At 48.2% G+C, this 18,513-nt stretch overlaps 1 protein-coding gene across 2 annotated transcripts in view; it reads left to right on the forward strand.

Annotated features, from left to right (window-relative positions):
- CCNC (cyclin C) overlaps positions 1-18,513 on the forward strand; it is a 68,682-nt gene that overhangs the window by 9,246 nt on the left and 40,923 nt on the right. For both annotated transcript variants that reach the window (XM_029595366.1, XM_029595367.1), the window contains exons 3-5: positions 68-152; positions 6,516-6,585; positions 18,148-18,199. In XM_029595366.1, coding sequence (XP_029451226.1) covers positions 68-152; positions 6,516-6,585; positions 18,148-18,199 — 207 coding nt within the window. The remainder of the gene's footprint in view (positions 1-67; positions 153-6,515; positions 6,586-18,147; positions 18,200-18,513) is intronic.

Here is an 18,513-nt window from a genome sequence, read left to right on the forward strand (position 1 = left end):
CAAGTGCCATGTTCTGCATTGGTTACTGCCGTTCACCTGAAAACTCATTTCTTAAATTGTTTTCCAGTAATCCAAGCCTTAGGAGAGCACCTTAAATTAAGACAACAAGTTATCGCCACTGCCACAGTCTACTTCAAGAGATTCTATGCCAGGTAAGGCTTTGTTAGATTGGCTTTTATCGAAGACACGCTGGAAGTCCTGTTTCTTCAGTGTTTTGTGCCAGCAGTTGTTATCGGGAGGAGGGAGAGGCCTAATGGTTAGAGCAATGGCCTGAGAAGGGGAAAGGGTTCACAGTCCACTTCCTCCACCAGTGTTTCTTCTGGCTTTCAGCAAGTCGCTTGATCTCCCATTGTCTGGGGTGCAAACTTAGGGCCTCATTTACTATGCATTATTCCCATAGACACAGATGGGAGAAGAGCTTCAGTAAATCAGGCCATTAGATTGTAAGCTCTTTGGGGAGGAGACTTGTATCCAAATTTGACTCGTGCTGTAAGCCCTCTAGAATGAAAGGTGGGCTAGAACTCCAAAAACGTATTAAAGCATTTGTACATGCCTCTGACCTCTTTCCTTCAAAAAGGAAAATTTGGTTCTTACCTGCTAATTTTCGTTCCTGTAGTACCAAGGATAGTCCAGACCGCTGGGTTGTGTCTCCCTTCCAGCAGATGGAGTCAGAGCAAAAACTGAAAAGGCACCCGCTCTTAACTTGGTGTGCCACCTGCGATCCTTCAGTATAATCCATACCATAGCAGAATAACAAATGTGAGGATGATAGCCCCAACGTAAAACCCAATGGAAAACATCCAATTGAAAGAACCAATGGCTATATCAAAATTGTTCGGCCCACCGAAAGAACCGAAAAAACGTAGAACATATATGTACAAGTAAGACCTACGCGCAAAGCCATTACGGTAAATCAACCTGCAGAGTAAAGATTCAGTAAAGGTACTGGACTCTCCAAGGGCGGGCGTCTGGACTGATCCTTGGTTCTACAGGAACGAAAATTACCAGGTAAGAACCAATTTTCCTTTCCCTGTACGTACCAGGATCAGTCCATACCGCTTGGATGCACCCAAGCTGCCCTAATTGGGGTGGGACCTGGAGAGTCCCACGCGAAGAACACTGCTGCCGAAGCAGTCGACATCTGGATCTCTGACGTCCAAACGGTAATGCCTCGTGAAGGTATGCAATGATTTCCAAGTGGCGGCTCTACAAATCTCCTGCGGCGAGACAAACTGGCTCTTCGCCTAAGAAGCCGCCTGAGATCTGGTGGAATGCGCCTTCAAACCTTCCGGTATTGTGCAGCCAAGACATATAAGTGGAGGTAATGGTCTCCTTCAACCACCGAGCAACCGTAGCTTTGGATGCCTTCTGACCCTTCTTAAGGCCACTCCATAAAACAAACAAATGATCTGACATCTGAAAAACGTTGGTCATCTCCAGATAGTGAAGGAGAACCCGCCGCACATCCAATTTATGCAAATCCCCATCAGAAGCAGGATCCAAATTCAAGAAAGCAGGCAACTCCACCGTCTGATTCAAATGAAATTCAGACACCAACTTTGGTAGGAACGAGGGCACAGTTCGGAGAGACACCCCCGAATCCGAAATACGGAGATACGGTTCCCGACAAGACAACGCTTGAAGCTCTGAGACATGCCTGGCAGAGGTGATCGCCACCTTGAAAACTGTCTTGAGTCAGGTCTTTCAACATGGCTCACTTGAGAGGCTCAAAAGGAAAACCACATAAGCCCCGGAGAACCAAATTTAAACTCCACGAAGGGCATACCTTTCTGACCGGAGGATTCAAGTGTTTAGCCCCCTTCAAAAAACAGGATACATCCGGATGAGCTGCCACGGAAATACCGTCAATCTTGCTCCTCAGACACCCCAGGGCTGCGACCTGAACTCTGAGAGAACTGCAAGCCAATCCTTTCTTCAGGCCATCCTGCAAAAAAGCTAGAATATGAGCCACCAAAGCCCGACGCGGGGATACATTCAACCCGCAGCACCAAGAGTTGAAAACCCTCCAAACTCTAACAGAGGCAAGCGAAGTGGACGACTTCCGCGCTTGTAGAAGGGTAGAGATAACTGAATCAGAATACCCCCTCTTTCTTAACTGTCTCCTCTCATAAGCCAGGCCGCTAGACAAAAGCGATCCGCATGATCGAAAAATACTGGACCTTGCCGAAGAAGATTCGGAAGATGGCTGAGACGCACCAAACCGTCTAGTTGATCAGATCTGTGAACCACGATCGTTGCGGCCACTCCGGAGCAACGAGGATGACAGATCCTACGTGGGCTTCTATCAGACACAAGACCTTGCCCACGAGTGGCCAGGGGGGAAAGACGTACAGCAGAATGTCGCGAGGCCACGGAAGGACGAGGGCATCCACCCCCTCCAGCCCGTGATCTCTCCGATGACTGAAAAACCGAGCCGCCTTTGCATTTTTCTGAGTCGCCATCAAGTCCAGGTGAGGAACACCCCAGCGACGAGTGAGGAGCTGGAAGGCTGCTTCAGACAGCTCTCACTCGCCGGGATCTAGATGCTGGCAACTGAGAAAATCCGCCTGAATGTTGTCTATCCCGGCTATGTGTGATGCCACCAGCCAAACCAGATGGTGCTCTGCCCAGCCCATGAGCCTGTCGGTCTCCAAGGCCACTTGCTGGCTTTTGGTTCCTCCCTGCCAGTTGATGTAGGCCACGGTCGTCGTATTGGCAGACAATACTCGTACCGAGCATTGAAAGACCAGAGGAAGAAAGACGCATAACGCTAGACACACCGCCCTGGTCTCCAATCGATTGATGGACCATGTTGCCTGATAAGTCGTCCATTGGCCCTGAGCGATCTTGGACTGGCAGACCGCTCCCCAGCCAGAAAGGCTGGCATCCGTCGTCACGATCACCCTTTGTGGTTCCTCCAGGTCCATCCCCCATTGCAAGTGGGTCGGAATCAACCACCTATCGAGACTGGACCTGGCGGGTTGCAAGAGGGGCAACCGTAGCTGGAATTCCTCCGACTTTGGGTCCCAACGAGAAAGCAATGCCCTTTGTAAAGGTCTCATATGCACCAAACGGCCAGGGAACAAATTCCAGAGTAGACGCCATGGAACCAAGTACCTGTAAATAATCCCACACTCGGGGAGGTGGTAGCAACAAGAGCCGACTGATTTGCGCCCATAACTTGATCATCCTCTCCTGGGTGAGGAAATCCTTGCCGATCGATGTATCGAACCGTGCACCTAAAAAGTTCAGAACCTGAGACGGGATCAACTGGCTCTTGGCAAAGTTGACCAACCAACCAAGAGATTGGAGTCGGAGCAAAACTTGTGTGTACCGCCTTCCAACAGAGGTGTTCCGATTTCGCCCGTATGAGCCAATCGTCCAGGTAGGGGTGAACTAAGATCCCCTCCCTCCTGAGGGCTGCTGATACTACCACCATCACCTTGGTGAAGACTCGTGGAGCAGTCTCCAATCTGAACGGAAGCACCTAGAACTGATAATGTTCCCCCAAAACCATGAACCTGAGAAATCTGACTCTCGCGGATCCCTATGTGAAGATACGCCTCTGTTAGGTCCAAAGAGGCCAAATATTCTCCGGAGTGGACGGCCGCAATGACCGAGCAGAGAGTCTCCATGCGAAACCGAGGTACCCGAAGGGCTCGTTGACAGTCTTCAGGTCCAAAATCGGACGAAAAGAGCCCTCCTTCTTTGGGACCACAAAATAGATGGAGTACCTGCCGGATCTGTGCTCCTCTGGAGGCACCGGCACTATGGTTCCTAGGGATTTCAGCTGATCCAGGGTGTTTGACTTACCACTTCTCGCTTGGCTAGAGACCCGCATGGCGACACCAGGAACAGATCCCGTAACGGGTGGGCAAAATCCAACTCGTAGCCGCTTTCCATAAAACTGAGGACCCACGGTTCTGATGTAATCTTGACCCACTCCTGGAGAAACAGTGAGAGGCGTCCGCCCACCACTGGAACTGGGGAGAGGGCCTGCACACCTTCATTGGGAAGGCTTTCCCCCTGTGGCTCCTTGAGAGCCCCCATCACGGAAGGGCCTACTGCCGCAAAAGGAAGTAGGCCAAGACTGAGATCTGAGTCTGTTATCAGGCGGGAAAGGCGGGAGCCCTAGCCTGCCGAAACCTGCGCTGTCCCCGAAACCGGGGACGTGCCGAACCAAAGGCCCTGGGGGACCTGGGTTTATCCTCCGGCAACTTATACACTTTGTTCTCTCCCAGAGATTTGATGAGGGCTTCCAGCTCATCCCCCAAACAACAATTTCCCCTTTAAAAGGAAGATTGCCCAACTGGGTCTTGGAAGAAACGTCAGCTGACCAGTTACGAAGCCAAAGAAGCCTCCTGGCTGAAACCGCTGTAGCCATGTTGCACGAAGAAGCTCAGAGCAAGTCATATAAGGCATCTGCGTGTAAGCCACCGCGGATTCCATCCTATTCGCCTGGTCAGCCTCCTCCGGAGGCAACTCCTGAGAGGTGAGCATTTGTTGTACCCACCCAAGGGTTGCCCGCTGCATGAGGCTACTACAGACAGCCTCCCGCACACACAGTGCTGACACCTCAAAGATCCGTTTGAGAAGAACCTCAAGTCTCCTATCCTGTAAATCCTTGAGCGCAGTCACCCCAGTCACGGGAGTGGTCATCCGCTTAGTGACAGTGGAGACCGATGCATCCACCTTGGGGATCCGGAGAATGTCCAAGGATTCCTCGGGCAATGGGTAGAGTTTCTCCATCGTGCTCCCCACCTGCAGAGTCGCCTCAGGAGATTCCCACTCCCAGGTCACTAGCTGCATGAGCATTGGGTGAAATGGAAATGTTTTTGGGGGGGGGCCCCCAACCCCGAGAGAACCGGGTTCCCCTTGACAAGCTCCGTGCTGGGCTGCGGGGCCTCAACGTCCAGCTTAGCTAGGACATGAGGGATCAAAGGATCCAGCTCCTCCCGCCTAAATAAGCAGCAAACACGGGGATCTTCCCCCTTCTACCGGGGTGGACTCCTCAACATCCCCGTCTGGATTTGGGAGGAGCAGGTCCCGGGAAGGATCTGCGGGATCAGGATCCGGAGCCACTGCAGGGGCCAAAGGGACATTGGGAGCTGCGGCCCGTTTAGCAATCTTTGCGGGCGGGGGCTCAATGTCCTGCTGCTGTGTCTCGGCCTCCAAAAAGGCCTTGTGCATCAATAAAATTAATTTTGAAGAAAAAAAGCCCCTGTTTCTTTAAGGGCTCTGTTGGGGGAGGAGGGGGGGCAGGGTTCGGAGGAGAGGCAGGCCTCAGACTGCGCAGCCTAACAGGGCTCAAACTAGGTTGTGAAAGCAGGGAAGGAGGAGATTCCCCTCCCCCTGCCGGAAGACAGGGGACGGACAAAATGACCGTCATTCCCGCGCGATCCGGGAACGGGGCTGCCTGTGAGCGCGCCTCCGGGAATCTGGCTATCGGGGCATCCAGCCCCAGCCACACAAACAGCAAGACTGCAGCTGCCTTGTGAAAGGAACACTGCCTTCACGAGAGAAACAAAAAACTTTTTTTTTTTTTTTTTTTTTTTAAATAAACTTGATGTAGCCAAGGCTATAAGACAAAGTGAAGGGAGAGAAAATCCCTCAGAATAACTACAGAAAACAATATGACCGGATCAGGACTCTGCTGGAGTCCGAGTAAATACTGAAGGATCGCAGGTGGCACACCAAGTTAAAAGGGAGTGACTTTTCAGTTTTTGCTCAGACTCCATCTGCTGGAAGGGAGACACAACCCAGCGGTCTGGACTGATCCTTGGTACGTACAGGGAAAGGGAGTTTTGCTTGCCCATCAAAACCAATCATTCTGGTGGTTCTTGTTCATTTTGACTTTAACACATTTTATAACTGGTTTCAATTGCACAAAGTTTTTATTTATGGTAAGTTGTAGCCCACTGACACTTAAATCTCTGTGGGGAACAACAGTATATAACATCATTAAAGCATAAAACTGGCAATTGCAGACAAATCTTCTAAAATGAACATATGATAAGCTGCCTGCTTAGGAATTTCTTTTATCTTTCCTTCCCAAAGAGCTGAAAGTGGTTAAAGCTTCTGAAAGCACTTCCTGCCATTTGGAATTGCAGGAAGATAAGCGGTTGCTGCTGCACTGATCCTCCTCGGGATCTCTTGCCAGCAGCACCATGATGTGAGGAAAGGGTAACAACTTAAGAATAAGCTCTGGAAGCGGGGGGGGGGGGGTCTTGAAACTGGGCTGGGGCAGGAGCTTATGTCATGGTTCAAATAATATGTAAAAAAAAAATACAACAGGAGGAAATGGGGGCACTATAAAATATATTCCCCCTTTTTTAATAAAAAAAAAAAAAAAATACAAAATAGGAATATTTCTTTTCCTTGGTTCCTAAGAATATTGACTGGTGCCTAAGTTTTTGTTTTTGTTTTTTTAAACTTTTCTACCTCTGCTTCTGTGTGTGTGGTATGGAATCTTGCTAATTTTGCATCAGTAACATAAATGCATTTAATCTTTTCAGATATTCTCTTAAAAGTATAGATCCGGTATTAATGGCACCAACATGTGTGTTTTTGGCATCCAAAGTAGAGGTATGAATGTTTCTATTTTCAAAAGCACTAAAGTGAAATATTAGGAGCTTGTAATTTAGCATTTTAGACTAGTTGATATGAATGTGAAGCCAAGCTGAAACTCACTTCTGTGTGGAAAGCATTATTGTAACCAGACTGACATCAGATTTTCCTCTGCATTGAGGCTTTCTCAGGGCCCTGTGCTGCTTCCCTGCCTCTGGCTCCAACGGAGCGCTGTTTGCACATTACTTTAACGCGATAACAAATGCAAAAAACACTGTAGCAAATGCAAATTTTTGGGGGGGTGGGATCAGGGAGGAGTTTTGGGCAGGAGTTAAATTAGGGGCAATATCGCAACAGCATGCGTTATGCTATCGCATGTTTTTAATGCCGGAAATAACTACACCTTTTTCTCTGGCATTAAGCTGTGTGATATGACCGAAATGGCCATAACATTTCTGGGCTTGGGAAAGAGAGGTATAGGGGGAGAGGAATGGAGAGAGAGAGAGAGCGAGCCTCTGAGGAGGGCCTCACTGTGTGCACTTATTAATATCTCTCTAGGAAGACCACCTAATAGGTCGAGGTGAGGTGTTGGGGGTGGTTTTGTACTATGTTACCTCACCCTAGCTTGATGTTCACCCTGTTTAGAGTCCATCAAGCTAGGGTGAGAGAACATAGTAGAAATCTCATCTTTGTGAGACTTTCCACATTCCAAATGACGCCAAATCTTCACCAAGGTGTACTGTACTGTTCGTATGTCTCTCCTCATGCAAAACTGGCCCTTAAACCACCACCAATACCTCACCCTGACCTATTAGGTGGCCCTTCTATAGAGAGAGAAATACTTCCCTAATAGGGCCTTGTAGATTCGCTCTCACTCGCTTTCTCTCCTGAGTGCAGGATGCGAAAAATAGGGATTATTGCACAGTGCGGTAAGTTACCACACTATGCGGTAACTCAAAAATTTCCATAAACGCCCCTTTTCCTTATAGCGGGCGCTATCAATGCGTTAACATATTTTAATGAATGATGGGGCTAGCAATTTTTGCACTGACCCATTCATGTATATATAATTAAACAAAATTATTATAATTATTATAATTGTTTAATATAGACTACCTCCGAGAAGAGTTTTGTCTTCTCATGTGTTGAAGAATGTTTTTTTTATGTTATCAAATTATTTTATGTATGTTTTACTGTAAATCGCTTAGACCTATCATGTGGTAAGCGATTAATAAATTTTAATAAATGAAATAATTACCTTTACCTGTACATACCCAGATCAGTCCAGACAGCTGGGTTTTGCCTCCCTTCCAGCAGATGGAGACAGAAGTTTTTGATTGACACTGCCCTAAAAAAAAAAAAATCCTACATTAATTTATGTGCCTACATGTAAGCCGTTGCAATGGTATATGACTTAGCGACAGTATAGAAAAGATTTTAAATAAGAAGCTTCTTTTTTTTTTGTCCCCAAAGAGGAGTTTACTGCCTCCAGGGGGTTGCTAGGTCCCGGTGGGACCATCCCTCCTGGTATTAGAGGTATTCGAGCAGAAGGTCGGAGACTGTGCAGCTCGCCACCAGGGTTGATACCGGGAAGCCCGATCACTCAGCGGATGTTAGGAGCCTGCAGCTAAACACTTTAGTACCTTTTTTTTTTTTTTAAACGAGCTAGAAGACTTCGGAGTGAAGGTAGGCTCAGTGCGTCCTGGCTACGGTGGCTGCTGCCTCAGACGGCATTCATGGGCTCTTCCCTTTCTGCAGAGTTGCCCCCCCCAACTCCTGGGCTCTCTTGTCATGCTGCGTGGTGCAGCCCGTGGGGCCGCACACGCTCGATGGCCTGTGCTTGGAGTGCCTCCCTAGTGGGGAGGGACCCTTCGAGGCAGCTGCTTAGCGCAGGAATGGAAGCCATTTTGGCCGTATCTGCGTGGCCTGTGGGGGGAGGGATTTCCCTCCCTCGTTGCCACAAATGGGGGTCTCAGGGGGGCCCCCGCGTTGCAGTGGCTGGGGGAGGAGCCTGGGGAAGGCTCAGACTTCTCGTCCTTTGTGTCCTCTGTTTTTTTTTTTTACACATTTAAGGCTAGGCGCTCTGCCAAAAGCCGCAGTCACAAGGACGTCTTCTTTAGAGCTGGCAAGAGGTTCAAGGGTCTGAGGTAGGAGGGGGCTGCAGCTGCAGTCCCCATGGGGCCTCGGACCCTCGAGAATGCAGGAGTCTCCAAGGTTTTTTGGCCCAGTTAGGTCTGTGATTCCCGCTGCGGCTTCCACTCCTAATAGTGCACCGAGTTCATATCCTCCGGAGGTGCCTGCCAATGGGGTGGACCGGGATCCCGATCAGTCCCAGTCTGTTGCTCCGTTGCTTGCCGGGGATGATCCCAGGGTGGTGCATTTGCTCCGGGGAGAGGAACTGGCCCCCCTGATTTCCGCAGTTCTTGAGCTGGGCATTGAGGCCCCCACAGGAAAGCACGGCATTGGGAGCAATGGATCCAGTGATGTTGGGCCTCCGGGGTCCAACTACGGCTTTTCTCTTTCATATGTCTGTCACTGCCCTGCTCTTCCAGGAATGGGATACCCCGGTCGCAGGTTTGAAGGTGAGTAGAGCCATGGACAAACTATATCCGCTTCCGGAGGATGCCCTTTACCACCTTAAGATCCCAAAGGTTGATGCTGTAGTGTCCGCGGTTACTAAGAAGATGACCATTCCTGTCACTGGCTCTACAGCACTCAAGGCTCTTCAGGAGAGGAAGCTGGACGTTCACCTAAAGAAGACTTTTTGAGGTGTCTGCCCTGGGGGCTCGGGCTGCTATGTGCAGCAGTTTCATGTTGCGAGCAGGCCTTTGTCGGGTGCAACAACTCCAAATGGATAAGTCCCTCTCAGATGTGGAGGCCCTCCAAGCGGGAGCGGCTGGAAGCCATGATAGCCTATAGTGCAGATGCATTGTACAATCTGCTGCGGACCTTGGCCAGGACCATGATGTCACTGTTTCTGCCCGCAGGCCTCTCTGGTTGAGGAATTGGGCGGCGGACATCTCCTCCATGGCGCAGCTGGGTTCTTTGTCTTTTAAGGGTAAGCTGCTGTTTGGTAAGGAGGTGGAGGAGATGATCAAGTCCTTGGGAGAGAATAATGTTCACAAATTTCCTGAGAATAAGCTGAAAGCGAGGAATCCCTTTCCCTCTCGGGCACAGTTTCAAGGAAACCGTACATTTCGGGCATCTAGATATTCAGGTTCTTCTGCCCAGCAACCCCCAAGCAGGCAGCAGTCGTGGAGTCGGCCTTTTCGCGGCTGCCAGCCCAGCAGAGATGGTTCCGCCCAGGGCATGGGTGGAGCAAAGTCTTACCAATGAAGTGAGGCTGTGCCACTCATCGGGGGCCAGCTGGCTCTCTTTTTTTCGGAGAGTGGGCCAAAATTACCTCAGACTAGTGGGTTTTAGATGTAATAAGTCGAGGTTATGCTTCAGAATTTGCTCAGCCTCTGAGATCATTTTCTCGTCTCCCCATGCTCTTATCAACAAAAGGAGTTGGCAGTGCGAGCTACCATCCATCGCCTCTGCAAATTGGGGGCCATTGTGCTGGTGCCTCCTGCAGAGCAAAGAACAGGCAGATATTCCATCTACTTCGTAGTGCCCAAGAAGGAAGGCACCTTCAGGCCCATCCTCTACTTGAAGGTGAACAAGACGCTTCAGGTGCCGTGTTTTCACAAGGAGGAGACCTTGTGGTCTGTGATTGCTGCGGTCCACAAGGGAGAGTACTTTGCATCCCTGAACTTAACTGAAGCTTACCTGCACATTAGGGATTCAGTCCAACCACCAAAGATTCCTCCAGTTTATGATCCCAGGAGAGCATTTTCAGTTTTGCGCCCTGCCTTTCGGTCTGGCGACGGTGCCCAGAACCTTAACCAAGGTGATGGTGGTAGTGGCAGCAGCCCTTCGAAAGGAAGGGATCCTGATGCACCCTTACTTGGACGACTGGCTGATTTCAGCGAAGTCGGAATCTGTGTTGGGAGGCGGTGAATTGGATCCTCAACCTCTTGCGGTCCCTGGGATGGATAGTCAATTCAGCCAAGAGTCATCTGGTTCCCTCTCAGACCCTAGAGTTCTTGAGAGACCTCTTCGACACACGTGTAGACAAGGTGTTCCTAACAGAGGAACGGATCCACAAGTTGCCAGCTCAAGTTTGCTCGCTGCTGGCCATGTGCATGCCCAGTGCCTGGGATTATCTGCAAGTTCTGGGTTCCATGGCGTCCATATTGGAGTTGGTCCCATGGGCCTTTGCACATATGAGACCTCTGCAATAAGCCTTACTAGCCTGCTGGGATTCGATCTCCGAGCAGTTTCACCTACTGCTTCTACTCACAGAATCTGCATGGTCCAGTCTCTCCTGGACAAGCTTCATTGCGGGGTAGACCTGGAAGTCCCCTTTTGGATAGTGGTAACCATGGACGCTAGCCTGTCCGGTTGGGGGGCAGTTTGTCAGAGCAGTTCAGTCCAGGGCCTTTGGTCGGTGACTGAGTCCTCGTGGAGACCAGGGCCGTGCGACTGGCTCTCCTCCCCCTGGTGAAGGGAACGTCAGTGAGGATCCTGTTGGACAACATGACAGCTGTGGCTTATATCAATCGCCAGGGAGGCAGCAAGAGCCGAGCAGTAGCTCTGGAAGCCCGGGAATTGCTCAGGTGGGCAGAACGGCATCTGGAGCGGATAGCAGCTTCTTATATTGTGGGCTCGGACAACGTTCAAGCAGACTTCCTGAGTTGTCACCAGTTGGATCCTGGGAAGTGGGAGCTTTCAGTTCATGCCTTTCATCTCATATGCAGCAGGTGGAACCAGCCCTGCATGGACTTGATGGCGACTTTTCGCAACGCGAAGGCCCCAAGATTCTTCAGTCGGCATCAGGAACCGGGAGCAGAAGGGGTGGATGCTCTGGTCTTCCCTTGGCCATCGGATGTTCTGCTGTACATGTTTCCACCGTGGCCGCTGATCAGCAAGGTGTTGTGCTGCATAGAGACACACAGAGGGGATGACATAATTCTCATAGCTCCAGAATGGCAGAGGTGGCTATGGTTTGCGGACCTGTTCAACCTAGCGGTGGACAGCCCCTTACGGTTTCCGATCCTACCGGATCTCCTCGGCCAAGACCCCATTTGTTTGGAAGGGGCGGATCGCTTCTGTCTAGCGGCCTGGCTTTTGAGAAGGAGCGCCTATGGATTAAAGGTTATTCGAAGGTGGTGATTACTACTCTCTTGCAGTCCTAGAAAACCTCTACTTCCCTGGCGTATGTCAGAGTGTGGGGTGTTTTTTGAGTCTTGGTGTGTGGAACACAGAGTGGATCTAACCCATGCCTCCGTGGGTGATGTCATGGCCTGGTGAAGGGTTTATCCTTTAATTCCCTGTGAGTTCAGGTAGCAGCTCTAGGTTGACTTCGAGGTAGAGTGCACGGCGTTCACTTGGCAGCTTATCCGGACGTGGTCTGCTTCCTTCAGGGGTGAAGCATTTACGTCCTCCCGTTCGGAATCCTTGTCCTTCCTGGAGTCTCAATCTGGTTTTGAGGGCCATGTGTGCATTACCATTCGAACCTTTGAAGCGTGCAACGCTGAAGGATCTTACTTTGAAGGTGGTCTTTCTTGTGGCTGTCTCCTCGGCTCGGCAGGTGTCGGAAATTCAGGCTTTATCATGTCGAGAACCCTTGAAGATTACGGATTCAGGAGTGTCCTTGAACGGTTCCCTCATTTTTGTTTTTGTTTTTCTGTCTAAGGTGATAACATCCTTTCATTTGAATCTCTGTGGAGCTCCCTTCCTTCCCTGATTCGGATCCTTCGACCCCCCCCCCCCCCCCCCCCCCCCCCCCCCCTCAGTTCAGGGGTTTGTGGAGATTGGACACGAGGTGGGTCCTGTTACATTACATAGAGGTTACCAACAGTTTCCGCCTGTCTGATCATCTGTTCGTGCTGTGGAGCGGCCCCAGGCGCAGGCATAAAGTGTCTAGGGCCTCTATTGTTCGGTGGTTGAAGGAGGCCATTAGCTCTGCGTATATCAAAAGGTTGGCTGGTGCCTGTCGGGCTTCGTGCTCATTCTACCCGGTCGCATGCAGCCTCTTGGGCCGAATGTCAACAGGTTTCACCTCACAAAATCTGTAGGTTGGCTACTTGGAAGTCGTTACATATATTTGCCAAGCACTACCATCTGGATGTCCAAGCCCCAGAAGCAGGGGGTTTTGGTGACAGGCTGCTTCGACTGGGACTCTCAGGGTCCCACCCTCTATAAGGAAGCTTTGGTACATCCCAGCTGTCTGGACTGATCTGGGAACGTACAGGGAAAAGAAAATCTGTCCTTACCTGCTAATTTTCGTTCCTGTAGTACCATGGATCAGTCCAGACTCCCGCCCAGGTTGGGTTAGGGGAGTTTGAGAGCTTCAAACTCCCCTAACCGTAACCAGAACATGAAGCCAAACGATCACCTTTTGGCTTCATGTTCTGGTTCCGTGCAGGTGTGTTGTGCGGGCAACAGGTCTTATTGAATTTCCAAGGTTTCTTCTTCCTTCTGCTCGTTTGGGGGAGATTTGACATAGTGTGAGTTGTTCTTTTCATCTGGCTTGGGTACAGTTCAATACTGACAGACTGCAGGTGGCACCTCCAACTTAAGGGCAGTGTCAGTCAAAAACCTCTGTCTCCATCTGCTGGAGGGGAGGCAAAACCAGCTGTCTGGACTGATCCGTGGTACTACAGGAATGAAAATTAGCAGGTAAGAACCAATTTTCCTATAGTGAAGCATTTCCCGAAAGCTATCATAAGTTAGGTAGGCTGGAACACTCTACAAAAGGGAGCGATCTATGTTGTACCAGCAACATTTATGTTTTTGTTAGGATAGTTTTGTTTTTAGGTATTTTGTATTAATGTTTAATTACTGTTTGTTTGAATGTGCGTATGATAACTTCTGTCAGTGAGCAGGGCTGAATGAGTCATAACATATGGGTGATGTCACTCAGCAGTATTGAATGGTCTCGTCTCCAAGGTAGCAGAGCTTTGAGCTCCATTGAGCATGTGCAGGAGCTCCTGCAGAAGTCTTCTCAATCAATTTTTGTCCAAGCATAGCACAGACGTCTACTCAGTCACTCCGTATATTTTTCTCTGTCCTTGTGTTTTTTCTTTAAATTTCTACTTTCACTTTGTTGCTTCACAGCCTTAGCAGCACCCATAACAGCACTTTTCAATGCTACAAAAAAAAAAAAGGAAGTGTTTCTTGCCACATCAAGATATCCACCAAAAAGAAGCTAATAGTGAGTGATTTGTAGCTAGGTAACTTCCATTGCAGATGGGTACAAATTTATGCTACTGTTGCCTGGACACGACCAGGAAAACTACTACAGTTGTGGATGGATATCTCTGTGCACTCAATACACCAGTCCATATAAAATGGAGGAATTATAGAAGTCTCTTAGAAGTCGCAGTTAGTACTCCTCCTGAAGTGCAACCTTGCTGGGAAAAGAGTTGAGCAGGAGCTTCTCAAAAACGCCCCTCTTCAGTATGACAGGCTGAAACCTCAGGGTTAAATAGTGCTGATCATCCTGTATTGAAGAAGTGGTGTCTCTCTGTGGGAGCCATCTGTGTAGCCAGTGTCAAAAGCATTTCCTAGTGTGTAGCCAGATGGACTCAGGACCCTGCTAGCAGATGGAGACTGAGTCAGGTTTCAAAGCTGACGTCACCCTAGAAAAACCTCTGCAGGGACCTCAGCCCTTCAGTATCTCTGTCTCCTAGCAGATGTGGATGTGCTTTCCCTATTGGGATCGTCGTACTCTTTAGAAGAAGAAATTTTACCTTTAAATTGGAGAAAGATTGAGCCCCGTTCTCCTGCGGTGATACCTAAAGGTCTCTTCCCCAGTCGAGAATTCCTGAGGCGATTTCTGAGATCCTTCAGAGGTGTGCCTTGGTCCGGTAGCCGGCTCCCGGTGTGGACATTGCTGCTGAAGCAGCTGAAAGGCACCGGGTGCAGGAAGCTGAGCGCGGCAGTGATAGCCAAAGCCCTCTTCCCCCCCCACAGGCAAGAAGACCGTCTCTGTACTCAGCCGGTAAGCACTGAGCCCAGGTAAGTAAAGAGAGAAGAGGATTCCTTCCAATTCATAGATTTTGGAGGGACTTCAGTAAGTTTTCCTCCAGACTTCTTGCTCGTCATGTTGTACCAATGACATTCCTGCTCCCATTGGGGTAAGGGAAGGGAGCTTCCGAGCAAGTTGAGCAGCCCCCCCATTAGCCTAGGCCCTGCTTCAGGCTCGGTGGTCATACCGCTTGGTAGGCCGCGGCGGCACCATCTTGCGTGTGGTTTTGTGTGTCTCCATTGCCCTCCATAGAGCATTGGTATGCGTGGTGCATGCCGGCTCAGTGCACTTGCTGTGCATATAACATCGCTCATACGTGTGCACATACGCACGCTTCAGCTTGCGTGCATCGGTACAAGGTCTGTGCGCACTCTTTCAAGCACTAGCCGGCTGAGCCCAGTTACCATTCATAATTGCTCCGGCAGCAAAGAAGCATAAGTGCCACTCTTTGTCCTGCTTGCCATATTAGGGCTCCACAGTCTCACCTTGATTCTTACCTATGTCAGCACTGTGAGGAGAGGCCCAGGGAGAGCTGGACTCCCAGAATTTTACTAAGCCTGGCTCCTCCAATTCAGAGGATAGGTCAGCCACAACCTTAACTAGTAGCACCCTGGATCTGAGTAATCCTGGGGCTGGGTCTACCTCAGGAGAGAGAAGTTCAGCTGCACCTATCCCAGTTCCTCCTGGGATAGGCATGGACCTGGCGGCCTTTTCTTAAGTGGAATTTTTTTCAAGGCCTTCAAGCCTTATATAGGCGCAGTCTGTTTCTCCTGCCCCTGTCTGGGCTGAACCCCAGAAAGGAAGGCCTCTCTTTCCCAGTCCTATTAGCAGACTTCAAGACATGCCTTGTCTCTCCATCATGCTAGCAGATTACTCAGGAGAGTCTTCTGTCCACATGAGTGGTCTCAGCAACAATCAGCGGCTTATGCAGTATTTGAGTTATGGAGACTCCCAAAAATCAACCTATTTCTTTTGGAACAGAAAACGGGAGAAATTTTTCTCAGATCTATCCAGCAAACTCTAGTTAGCTCAGGATGCTGGATTGGAATGCAGATCTCATGTACACTTTTTCACCAATTCTACTAATAGCTAGAACAGTGCAGAAAGTACTAAAGGATTACACTTTCGGATAATAGGACTAGGGGGCACTCCATGAAGTTAGCAATTAGCACATTTAAGACTAATTGGAGAAAATTCTTTTTCATTCAATGCACAATTAAGCTCTGGAATTTGTTGCCAGAGGATGTGGTTAATGCATTTAGTGTAGCTGGGTTTAAAAAAGGTTTGGATAAGTTCTTGGAGGAGAAGTCCATTAACTGTTATTAATCAAGTTTACTTGGAGAATAGTCACCACTATTAATTGCATCAGTAGCATGGGATCTTCTTGGTGTTTGGGTAATTGCCAGGTTCTTGTGGCCTGGTTTGGCCTCTGTTGGAAACAGGATGTTGGGCTTGATGGGACCCTTGGTCTGACCCAGCATGGCAATTTCTTATGTTCTTAAGATTGGGCTTAGCTAATCTTCATAAATCTAGTATGGCCCAGATAGATTTGGTTTGCATAACTCATTGTTTTCCAGCAGCCTCCTGATTCATCTGGTGACAGACCCAGCCTTGTTAAGAGGACAAAGGTCTGTTCTAGCCAAATCCTCCATCCCTCAACCTGACAGCTTGGGTGTGAACACTCAGTAATCACAGATTTCCCTTTACCTAAAGAAACTGAGGATATAATAGCATTTCCCAGAAAGCCAGCAACTAAGAGAGCCTACAACAATATTTATTAATATTCCACTTTTTGGCATTTCAGAGTGGATTACATTCAGGTACTGTGGGTATTTCTTTGTCCCCAGAGGGCTTACAATCTAATTTGTACCTGAGGCAACAGTGACTTGCCCAAGGTCACAAGGATCAGCAATGGGATTTGAACCCTGGTTTGTAGCCCACTGCTCTAACATCTGTACACCTAGTAGTTTACTCTCCATAGTGTGATCTGGGTTGTTTACTCAGTAAATGCTCTGCTGCTGTCCTCAGCTTAGGATTCCCCACATATTATAGCTAGTTCAGCCCTGTTTATCCATGGAAAAAGCAAGTTTGCTACCATAAATGATTTCCATAAATGGCAGGATGAATAACCCATGCTAAATATCTGCCTGCCTGCCTGCCTCTCTGGAAAGTCAACTACATAGCTAGGTTTAGCTCTACAATTGACTGAGCAGACTCATGCGGCAGTGCCCATACGTGATCTCCTGCACATGCTTAGTAGAGTTAAAAGCTGTACTGCTAGATGATATGCGCGTGTCATTGCTAATTTATCCTGCTATCTACAGAAAATGCAGTTTACAGTAAGCAAACTTGTTTTATTGTGCACCTTCAGCTGACTCTGGAAAAGTGGGTGGTAACTATTTTGGTTTGACTGTTTTTGCACTGACCTGGAACAAGGGAATTAAGCTCTTGAAAGCTCATCACTCCATGTATGAAGTTAGCCCAGTATAAAAGTCTCGCCTAGAACTCATTTGACCTCTTGCCTATGTGCATGTTTCCATTGTCCCAGCTTATAAACCAAGTGGTGCATTCTCTTTAATTCCAAGCAATCTGATTGTTGGGACAATGGTCACTAGAAATTCTGTGCAGAGAAGAATGTACCTCAGGATTGTTACACTGTTAGTGGGGATTTTTTGAAATAATAAAAGAATTATATTTAAATGTTAACTTAAGGTAACAAATTTCACCTCCTCAATTTCCATTTGCCAACTTATTATATGCTACAACTAAGTGGTCAGACTGTGGTACAAAATACATTAAAAAGTAAAAATATACAAAAGTCCATACCGTCCATTTAATACAAGTAAAAATCATCAATAAGTAGAGCATTATAGAGAAAAATGACACCATCATTAACCAGAGCGATCCTAGGAAATTTTGATTTGCAGTCTTAAATCTTATTGATAATCTAGATATTAGATGGGTTTGGATTCCAATAAGAATCCCAGAAATTGGGAAACAAAAGATAAGTTCCTGATTATTTTTGTTTCTCAGTTTGTGTACCATGAAGTGCTGATAAATATCCTCTCTGGGGTACTGACCTTAGACTACTTCAAGTAGGGCATTAACTGCCAGTACATGGCCTTTCGAGAGGTGATTATAGTTTAACTGTTGCCATTTCTAGTGGCTCTTGCACTCTGTATGCTCATGCTCTGCTTGGTTTCTATACTGGAGATTTTTTTTTCCTGCATATTTCCAAAAAGGAGCTGCATCCCAGAGATGATTTTTCAGTGAACGTGCCAAGGACACACATTTCTAATAAAAAAAAACAAACAAAAAAAACCAAAAAACACCTGCTGGAACAGATGGTGCAAATTTCCTAAACTTAATACTATCTTGACTGTGTGTTCTGTAAATGCAGATGTTTTGTTTAAGGAGAACTTTGGGGAAAGAACCAACTAAGATCAATTTTTCATGAGCTCTTGCTTCTAGGACTCATTTCTGTCATCCATGTCTTTCCCCAGGAATTTGGTGTCGTTTCAAATACAAGGTTGATATCTGCTGCTACGTCTGTATGTAAGTGCACACACTTCGTGTCTACCTTTCTATAGTTAAGTATGCATGTTCCCTTGTGGCTTCTGCCAGGACTTCTGACCATCTGGACCTAAGTTGGACTTTCTCCCAGCCCTCCGATTAGAGAATAAGAGAGAAGGCATTGGCACTAGACTGTTCTACTGAATTGAGACTCATGTCTCTCTATTTGATACAGAAGTTTCTGATATAGGATGCATTTGTTAGTGTAATGAAACATGTTTTATAGCATTTCCAAACTGCTTTCTGGAGCTGTGGTGATTAAGCTCTCGTGTAACCCCAGGACTCCGGGTTATGAT

Source organism: Rhinatrema bivittatum, chromosome 3, assembly GCF_901001135.1.
Source record: "Rhinatrema bivittatum chromosome 3, aRhiBiv1.1, whole genome shotgun sequence".
Lineage (NCBI taxonomy): Eukaryota > Metazoa > Chordata > Amphibia > Gymnophiona > Rhinatrematidae > Rhinatrema > Rhinatrema bivittatum.